This window comes from Rhizophagus irregularis, chromosome 11 (assembly GCF_026210795.1).
Source record: "Rhizophagus irregularis chromosome 11, complete sequence".
Classification (NCBI taxonomy): Eukaryota; Fungi; Glomeromycota; class Glomeromycetes; order Glomerales; family Glomeraceae; genus Rhizophagus; species Rhizophagus irregularis.
The window spans coordinates 1,328,909-1,338,927 of record NC_089439.1 but is presented as its reverse complement, the minus strand read 5'-3'; the positions used below and the strand labels follow the sequence as shown (position 1 = coordinate 1,338,927).

Below are 10,019 nucleotides of genomic sequence, written 5' to 3'. Positions count from 1 at the left end.
ATATTCAGCATTAAATTCTCATTGCTGATTCGATAGAGAAGCTAGTCGAAAAGTCTTGACAATAATTGAATATAGTCGTAACAATCTTACGTTCCTTGTATAAGTTGAAGGAAATTTTTACTTTTGAATTCACGTTAAGATATTAAAAATTTTTTGAACCTTCTAGGACTTACATCGATTTGATGATGAAAAATTATGAAATTTATCAAAAATTTACATATACTCGACCGTCTACTATAATATAATGATGTCTAAATTGATCAATCCTTTCAAGTTCTCTTGAAAAGTTATATTTATGAATGATCTAGAAATATTTTAATAATAAACAAACGTTTCATCCTGATCAAACTGAAGTCGCACAATTCAAATAATAAATTATTTATACCGAGGAATTGGTGCTACAGGTATTGAATTTCTTTTTAATCAAATGTTTGTTTATATTATTTACTGTGTATGTTCAACATCTTCATGGTTTGTAGAGATGAAGAGCAAAGATAAAGATCAAGATAAAGGTGAAAGGAAGTGGAGGAATTGGTTGTTGCAACTAACTATCGTCATTTTAATGTAAATTTGATTCTACGTTCAACATAAAAGAAAATCTGCAATATTATTGCTTTTAATGGTGGTGGGTAGTGATGTAATAATTGTATGGTATCAAACTCAATTTACAAATATGAAATATCAAAGATTCAGTTCAACATTATATTTACTATTATGATATTATGGTGGTTAAAGTGTACCGTGATACACTTTTGACAAAAAGTTCTAAATAGAAAACTGCTAGAAGGTCTATCCGTATGTAAGCAAAATCAATTTAAATGGCTGTCTAAATGCTGTTCGAGACTTATTGCAGAAAGTAGTAACAAGTAATGTAGGAATGAGAAATTCATTGTATCTGAAAGTACAAATAATACTCTATCAATACGACTTTGTTACAAATGCAAGACTGGAGTGGGTTATATTTTTAGGGAGTGTGTTTTAAGCCGCTATGAAGTGATTTGTTACATCTCATCAATTCTAGAAACATCATTCTATAAAGCAAAAATTAGTGATCAGAAGGTATACGTGACGAAGAAAGTATATGTGATGATGATGATGAGAACGTCAAACAGAGATTTTAATGGAGGATAGACGCATTTTTAACAGACCATTCAAGTCTTTGACTATCACTCCAACATTAATAATGGATATCTAAATTCTAAATATTTCAAATTTGGCCGAATTCACTGCAATACTGTATGCTGTCAAGATGTTCTTTATAAATTTGAATCGCATTGCATTCTAAAGTGGTAAGTTTTTTTTTATTCTCTATGCAATATAGTTTACATGTTACTTATTAGTGATTTTTTTTTAAAAGCAATCTCCGTCATCTAAATTAATAGATAAATCTATATAAATGATTTCGATGAGATTATGAATTAAAATGTAATAGTTTTGTGGAGTAAATTATTTTATTTTTCTACACAACTATACAATCATGTGAAAATATATGGATTTGATGAAGTTTAAATAGGCAAGAAACAATGGAACGACCGAAAGTGAGATTGGATAAGTAATGTTGTATGTAAAAAAATTTTTTTTCTTTTTTTATGAAACTATGATCAATACATTTATGAATAACAAAATTTGAAAATTTTATAAGCTTAATTTTTATTAGGGTTTATAATTATTCTTAGTAAAAGAGGGTCGACTAATTTAGTGCCTAGCTAAACGAAAAAAAATAAATAGTAAGGATGTAGTAATATTATATGAATAAAGCATTAGTTTCTTATTTCTTTCTTTCATATTTAGTCCACTATCAACATTAATTAATGGTTATGAAAGTTCAAATAACGAATTTCCTTGTTTTATTGATAATAAGTTTATTAGTTATAATGAGCTATTTACAGATTTAATCAAATGAACCGTGTAACTTCATGATATCTTTTTTTTTTAAAAAAAAATCAAAAAAACTACCATGTAGTAATTGGAATTATACTAAAATATATTTATAAGTAAATATTAAGCGCGTTATTTTCACTTTCTATCAAAGTAATATCAATATAATAATTTTTTTCAATTGAATAGTAATATCATTCGTGTTCAATTGTTTAAAAAATAATTTTGAATAAATTGTATAATAGGTTACACCAGACAGATGATTTCCCGACAGGACATTTTCCCGACAACTTTGACCAGCATTAATTTTATAATGTACGGGACACTTAGCAAATTTTAAAGAACTCGGAAATATTTGGTAAAGTTCAAAATAAGATAAAATTACACCACATTCTCGGAATAGTACTCCAAAATTAGCGTATAATTTTTATTTTATATCAAGCTTTACCGAATATTTCCGAGTTCTTTATTAAAATTTGTTAAGTGTCCCGTACATTATGAAATCAGCTGTAAAACTAATGTAGGCCAACAGTGTCAGGCAAACGTCCTGTTGGGAAAATGGATGTCGTGCAAGTTAGAAATAATCGCAATAGACTTGCTCAATTCGTTTAATTCTCAGAATACAATATATGCCGTGCAGGTTAAAATTCATAATTCATTTCAGAAACTTTAATAATTTTTTAATCATGTGACTTAATTTTTATTGGTAGAATCTATATACCGAAATGTTCAGTATATAGATTAAAGTATTATATAACGAATTCACCCTATACCGAACCAAACCCTCTAGAACAGAGGGTTCATTATGTCCAATGGCGACTGTATTATCAAATTAACACTGAATTTATTACTGTTAGAAATTCTCATTAGCCAGTATAGTCTATTTGGTAATTTTGATCGTACAAAGTTACAATTTCCGATTTTCTCAAATTCATTTTCAATATTATTTGCCAAATCAAATTACCAGTTTCCATGATATTAAATGATATATTTTATTAGTCGTAATAAATCTACTCTAAACGGAAGGACTAAAAAAGGACTAAGCGAAGTTAATGTTATTGGAGCATTTGTACTATTTGATAATCTTTATAAAAGTCCGTCAGTACTATTTTTTTACGAGTTGTGCTTCAAATATAAAGAGTGTAGTAGTATTTCTGTGTAAATTCTGGGTTTAAAGCTTTTCATGCAGCAGACTGATATCATTATTGATCCGAAAAAATTTCCAACCTTTATAAAGTAATATATTGGATACACACGAAAAAACAATGAAAAATTTAATTCTATAATTGTGCTAAAGCTGAGAAAAATTTTAAATACATATATTTAGTTTTAAAGTATATGTTATAAATAATAAAATAATATTCGAAATTACATAAATAAACGTATTTTTCTTGAATTGTGTAATAATATAAGCGGCCTATATATAAAAATAAAAATATAAGATTACAAGATTTTCTAATGATAGAAAATTATATTTGTTTGATTTTTAATTTTACAAAATGAATATTACCTTAATTTGGATTTTTTGGATCTAAGAAAGCATATTTTAAGTTATCTTCTAATTTCTTGCATTTACAGATACAATCATCTTGATCACAATTAATGTTAATATATTTAATTTTAATTTCACTGGTTTTTTGTTTTAAGAAAACTGGTCTATATTTGTTTTTTGTAGAATACAAACTAATCAATTTTGGGTTTAATCTTAATGAATCAAGCTTAAGAAGATTAAGTATTTTTCTTATCTTACTCATATGTTGAAAAGGTGAGATTCCATAATTATTAGAATTAGGATAGTTTGAAATAATAAGAGTATGAAATGTAAAATTGGATAAGTTAACAAAATGATTTTTTTCCAAACAATAAGAAAATAAATATGATCCAAATTTTCTATTTTCTTTGTCATCAAAAAAATAGTGTCCAATAACTGGCGAATTGTTTGAAGTATCCAATTTACTTAATACTGGAATTCCAAAACAAAGAACTGATGGATTATATTTTAAATCTAATGGTTTAGCTATAGCTTGGTGATTTGATGCATTAAAATCATTTTTTAGAACTTCCAATTCAATGTCAAAATCCAAATGATTAAAATCAAAACTTGTATTATAACCAACGATCATCCACATGATTTTCAATTTACATTGACGCTTTCTAAATTTGTTTTGAAAACAATGAATAATAAGTTTTGGATCTTCAGTTGATGACCAAACAACTTGGCAGTTAAAGATATCTTTTTGTTTTTTATCAATAACTGTTGCAAAGATACTACATTCAGCATCTTTATTTTGAAGAATTTCTAAAATATTATCTGAAATTTTTAATTTGAAAGTATGATGCATTCCAGGTGCAGATAAATAATAATTATAATCTCAGTATTTGTATAAAGAATCTTTTTTCCAACTAATAATAGAACTTGTTTACGTAGATCCTCAGATAAAGTTTGAAAAACATTAACTGGATCTTTAAATTTTATGCAACTCCAATATTTAAAATCATTTAAAGATTCAACCCAATCTGACTCATTAAAGTTGCTAGAACCAAATTGTTTTCCTCCAAACAATTTAAAACTTTTATATTTAGAAGAATTATTCTTATTTAAAGACTTCAAACTTTTTATTTCAATTCTAAAATTTGAAGCTTGACTACCTATATTAGTAGTGTGTTCATCAGCATTTTCTTCAGAATTTCCTCTTGCAATAAAATAAGCTCTTCCACCTAAAATAATTTCTTTTGGGATAAATTGGCCAAAACTATTTATGACATTCTTAAATTTCCTAGGATCTTTAGAATCTATAACACCCTTTACTACTTCAATAAATTCTTTAGTTGGTTCTAATTTAAATTTTAAAGACATTTTTTCATATTCAATAATATTATAAGTTAAGCTAGTTATAACGTTAGAATTTTTGATGTTTGAATTTTCGAATGATACTCCCAATTTTGCAAAATTCGGAATATCAATATCCGCAATTAAAAGAAAATCATTTTTTACAATCTTACCTTCTCCCAAATCAATTTGAATTATACTATTTTCGTATCCATCAATAATTTCATTCATTTCGCAATTCACTATTGTAAATGCTCTCTTATTGGCTTTTTCTAAAGTTACAGTATACCCATATTCTAGTTTAAGCTTATCTTTCAAGAACTTACAGTCAGGTTCTGGTTCTGATTTTAAATATAAAAACATACTTTTTTTGTATATAACTTTTTCTAAAATTATATTTTCTTCATCTTCTCTTGCTATTACAGCTAATGAACTTCCGCCCATATTATCATTATTATTTATCTTATTTGCAAATGACAATGTATCATTCATTTTGACTTTGCTATTTTGTACAAGTTTGTGGCGCATGTTTGGTAATTTATCTTTAAGATTTAAATTAACTGATACAAATTTTGATGGCGGTCATCTATTTGAACTGTTATGTCGACATCATTTGCGGAATCCAGACTATTTTGACATTCGATATCCATAATCAAGAACTTCAAAAGCTATAGTTGTTCGTTTTTGTTGTTATTATTAACACTTGATAATGTGATTATGTGTCGCGTCACTTTGGTAGTACTTATAACGTTCATGTAATTATAATTATTTAAATATTGTTTCTGATGAAACAAGAATTAAGACATTACATGAATAAATTTGTCAGCTATCTTTGTTAATAAAGATTATTATAGTATTTAAAATTCACCAAATCTATTATTAATTTTTTCGGTTGAACAAATTTGGTGGAAAACGAAAGAGAGAAAGAGAAAATAAAATATAATTATAAAATTCTGATTTAGGAATAATCTCACATGTATTGAATCATATGTCGGTACAATTTCGGAGTACCGTGTAAAGGTTACACAATTGATTTAGGTTTAGTAACACCAAATATGGTAATGATATTCTCAGATCTTCCGAAGAAACTCAAACACGTGATCATTTCTGATTGTTTGTTTGTAATGATGTGTCATCAGCGCACAAATTCTAATATTTTTTGATGATTAAATTTTTTTTTGCAAATTTTTATGTATTACAAAAATGTACAGTTATCAACAGCTCTTGTCGTTTGTTCTAAATAAAGAAATTTAAAAATTTTTTTTTTTTAAAAAAAAGAAATCATTTGGCTTACACATAAGATAAAATCTCACTTTTTAGGCACAATATGCATCTGAACTTATTTTTCCGCAAATATAATCCCAACAATTAAATACCAATCAAAAGAGGCGGGGTTCAAATGTTGATGGCGTGAAATTGAGAATATCATTCTAAAATTCGATATTGCCAAATATACTACTATTGTGAAAAATAAATTTAAAGACTTTAAAATTAATTATAGTGCGAAAAGGACAAAAGATTTGCTTTGTTCAAACAAAAAAAAAATATAACTCGCTCCACTTACACATTGCTTACATAGACAATCCCTGACGCATGTTGGTGTAGGGATTGGAACCATCCAAAAAACCTTAACCGGTTAAAAACCGGTTAATCGGAACGTTTAACCGGATAATAACCGGTTAAAGATATAAGTTTTACGTTTAACGCGTTTATAAGTTTTATTTTGCTCATTTGAATATTTGATAAATCTATCGCAATTTTACTCTTAAAATTATGCATCATTTATGATAAAAACACATTTTTAACTTTATTCATAAATATTTGATAAAATGATAAGGGACGATCAATTTTTAATAAGAAATAGGATTATTGATCTGGAATAAATTTCCAAGCAAATTTTTCTCGAAAGTAAAATTTGCTAAACAACTTTTTCTCGAAAATAAAAGTTGGTTCTATTAAAGATTCGAAAATCTATTCAAAAAAACTGAGAGGATTAACTGAGAAAGACCTTACAAAGAACCTTTTCCAAACTTCTTCAAACTTACTTCTCCCTCCTCAAATCTTGAGGGGTATATATATAATGAAAAATTCCAGTGGACGACATGACTATGCGTCAACTTGTGCATCGGTTGACCTTGGGTCAACTCGTACTTCGGTTGACTATTAGTCGACTCGTCTAGTCGACGAGTCGTCCTACTTACATAATCAATGATCATTGACCAGCTAATCAAAATGTCTAACTAAAATAATCAATATAATCTATTGTAACACTAGAAAATCTAACAATAAAACAATACAATATAAAATAATACATAATAAAATAATATTATGGAAATAATAAAATTAAACTAACTAATTCTATATCAAACAATTATTTCGGTGTTTAATAAATTGCTTAGGACGAAATGATCGACCAGTATGCGATACAATATATTTAAGCATATTTTTAAAATATTCTAGATAATTTGAAAAAGATATCAACTGAATGTGTATCCACTTTCCACTTATTTTTATATCATGTTAGTAAAATTAATTATGTAAAGTAATACTGTACTATATAATGAAACGATTATGTCAGAGGTATGCCGAATTTTGCATACACAATGATCTGCGTTACACATTTCTTCAATTTAATCTGGTTTTGTAGGCTTTCCCAAATCCTACTCATCCCATGGATTAGCTTTACTTGGCTTTAAAATAAAGTAATAAAAATAAATTAGTAAATTTTCAAATATCAAATATCTATTTCTTGATAAATTTAATCAATACCTTTTTCTTCAAAAATGTTTTTAATCATTCCATATATAATTCTTCCGGTAGCACATCTTTATAAGGTACTACGTTATATAAAAAATTCTTTAGAAGAAAAATCATAGAATCTAATTAGATACATCGTTGTAAGGTAATTTTTAAAGGTTTAAAATCATCTTTTAGATAATTATAGACAGAAGAAAGCATAAGATTTTGAGCAATACTCAATTTAAGAACAATTTTCCATATTTGAGCTTCACTCATTTGAAAATTATTATTTTAATAAGCGTGATTAAAATTTTTTCTGGGATTAAAGAGAAATCTAATGACTTAAATATTATATCTGGAACTGTAGAGGTTGGAATCGACAAAAAAACCTTAATCGATTACTAACAAGCTATCATGATCGAATAATGTTAATTTATAATAAGGTTAATCGATTAACATATAAATTTTGCGTTTAATTGGTTTATTTATTTTATTTATCTAGTATCAATTTTAACCTACGCCGTAATGTTGACATTTATTGCTTCATAATCAGTGTTCCAAAATGTATTTTATTTATATAAATACTTAATTACAGAATTTATTTATAGTGTTAAAAAAATAAATAAATAAACTAAAATATGGAAATCCTGTATAATACTTAATATTAATTTACTTTTTCTAAATTTAATGAATAAAAAATTATTAGTTTACTATAAGAGAACTTTTCAATTATGTAATTAGAATATTACCTTATTAGCAGCAAGTGTGAACACATCAAGATAATTTGAATTTCTTTTAATAAAAAGAATTTCTTGAAAAACTTTTGGACTAAGGCGTGTTTGTTTATTTGTCATGCTATTTCCAGAATCTGAAAACAAGCGTTCACTTCACCCATATTAAATAGCCACTTTGTAAAGATGTAATATAAAACAAATGTTTATTTTAAAAAAAAAATTTATTTTTTATCCCATCTAAGTAAATTATTTTGAGATGATCTACATTTTTAATCTAAATTAATTGATTCAGTTAATCGGTAATTTTGATGTATAAATTAAACGAAAAGTCGCATAATAGGTGTGGGAATAAGCGGTTATCATGTTGAATTAGGCGCAAATTTGTCCGCTTTAGCTTTATAATCCAGTGTCAAAATTCAAAATTAGCAGTGAGCAATATTAAAATCATGTGCGCTATATGTGTGTGCACACGATGTGTACATGTTTATTAAAATATGAAATTATTATTTTATTATCAATATTTCCAAATCGAGTGGCTAACCATTAACGGCTTAACGCGTTTTTGTGGCTTACGCATAACCGATCATTATTATTAAATCATCTGATGTGTACAGTAGTGCGCATCAAATGTGCGCGATTTTTTGCAAATTTTTTTGATGTTAGCAAATCCGAACCCTCATTTATTATAATTTGTGCGCAAATTTAAAATTGATGTGTGGAGCGCACATCCCGCACATCCAATTTTGACCACTGCCTTAATCGATTAGTCGTCTTAATCGATTCCAACCTCTACGGCGAAACTTTGAACATTAAACCAGTGCAATACTCTTGAATTTTTATGTCTATAAAATTTTTCTTAAAAAAAATTTTTTGATGCGTTTTTTATATTTGTATATATTGTATATATTGCAAATTTATTAGTCCGAAGGACTATATATTATTAATTATTTTTTTTTTACCAAATTTTAAATATACTAGGAACGGGAACCGGTATACATTCTGAAGTGTCGTTTCTGATTCCTCTAGTCCGTTTACTTAGAAATGTATCAATAGCGTAACTTTTGTAAATATGTAGGACAAACAGATATCGCATATGGTAATAATTTAACTTTTTGAAGCATCGCCTGATTGTCTGTTTGTCTGTGAAACTATCCTATACCCCAACTCCCCAAAAAATTGTTTCCTAAGTTCCACAAAAATTATTACCATTACACGCTTTCACATGTCACGAGCAATTAATGCCAATTGCACAATGGATTTTTTTTTTTCATTTCTCAATTGTAATGTTTTGACAAAGGCACAATTAGAGAAGGTGTTGGGGGAGTAAAATATCACTACTTTAATATAACAAGGTAGAAAACTTTCTTGAGGTATGTAATTTTCACAGCTTTCTTATTCCAGTACTCTCTATTTTACGGATAACGTACCTAAAAAATTATATTGCAATTTATTCTTATTTATAAAATTCTATTTCAGTGTATAACTCCCCTTGATACACCTTGTTGGGCAATGGTTCAAATTTCAATTTGAACGTCAAGTATATTTACTTCATTACAATTTTGTAATAAAAATAACGTGGAAAATGGAATCGTAACAATTCTGTAAATTACTCGACGCGATTCTGGCGTAAATTCATGATGATTCTTAATTAAATATTAGCATCGGATTTATATCCGGATTATAAATATTCTCCAAGATTTAATTCTGCGAGAAAATCTAGAAGAAAATTAAAAAAATGCAAAAGCAAAACGGGATGAGTTCCTGCACAGAAACTTTCTTGAGGTAGGTAATTTTCACAGCTTTCTTATTCCAGTACTCTCTATTTTACGGATAGCGTA

The 10,019-nt window shown here is 27.1% G+C and overlaps 2 protein-coding genes across 2 annotated transcripts; one reads left to right on the top strand and one right to left on the bottom strand.

The window, feature by feature from the left end:
* Positions 1-244: 244 nt before the first annotated feature.
* On the top strand, positions 245-1,379 carry OCT59_002835 (uncharacterized protein; the record flags this gene model as incomplete). The annotated part of the gene is made up of 7 exons (XM_066145213.1): positions 245-273; positions 355-404; positions 480-553; positions 774-799; positions 876-1,059; positions 1,147-1,289; positions 1,358-1,379. The coding sequence occupies 7 exons, from the start codon at positions 245-247 to the stop codon at positions 1,377-1,379; spliced, it is 528 nt and encodes a 175-aa protein (XP_065995956.1).
* Positions 1,380-3,389: 2,010 nt separating this feature from the next.
* Positions 3,390-5,200, bottom strand: OCT59_002834 (uncharacterized protein; the record flags this gene model as incomplete). The annotated part of the gene is made up of 3 exons (XM_066145212.1): positions 3,390-3,623; positions 3,807-4,189; positions 4,303-5,200. 3 exons carry the CDS (start codon positions 5,198-5,200, stop codon positions 3,390-3,392), a joined length of 1,515 nt encoding a protein of 504 aa, XP_065995955.1.
* Between the last annotated feature and the right edge of the window lie 4,819 nt (positions 5,201-10,019).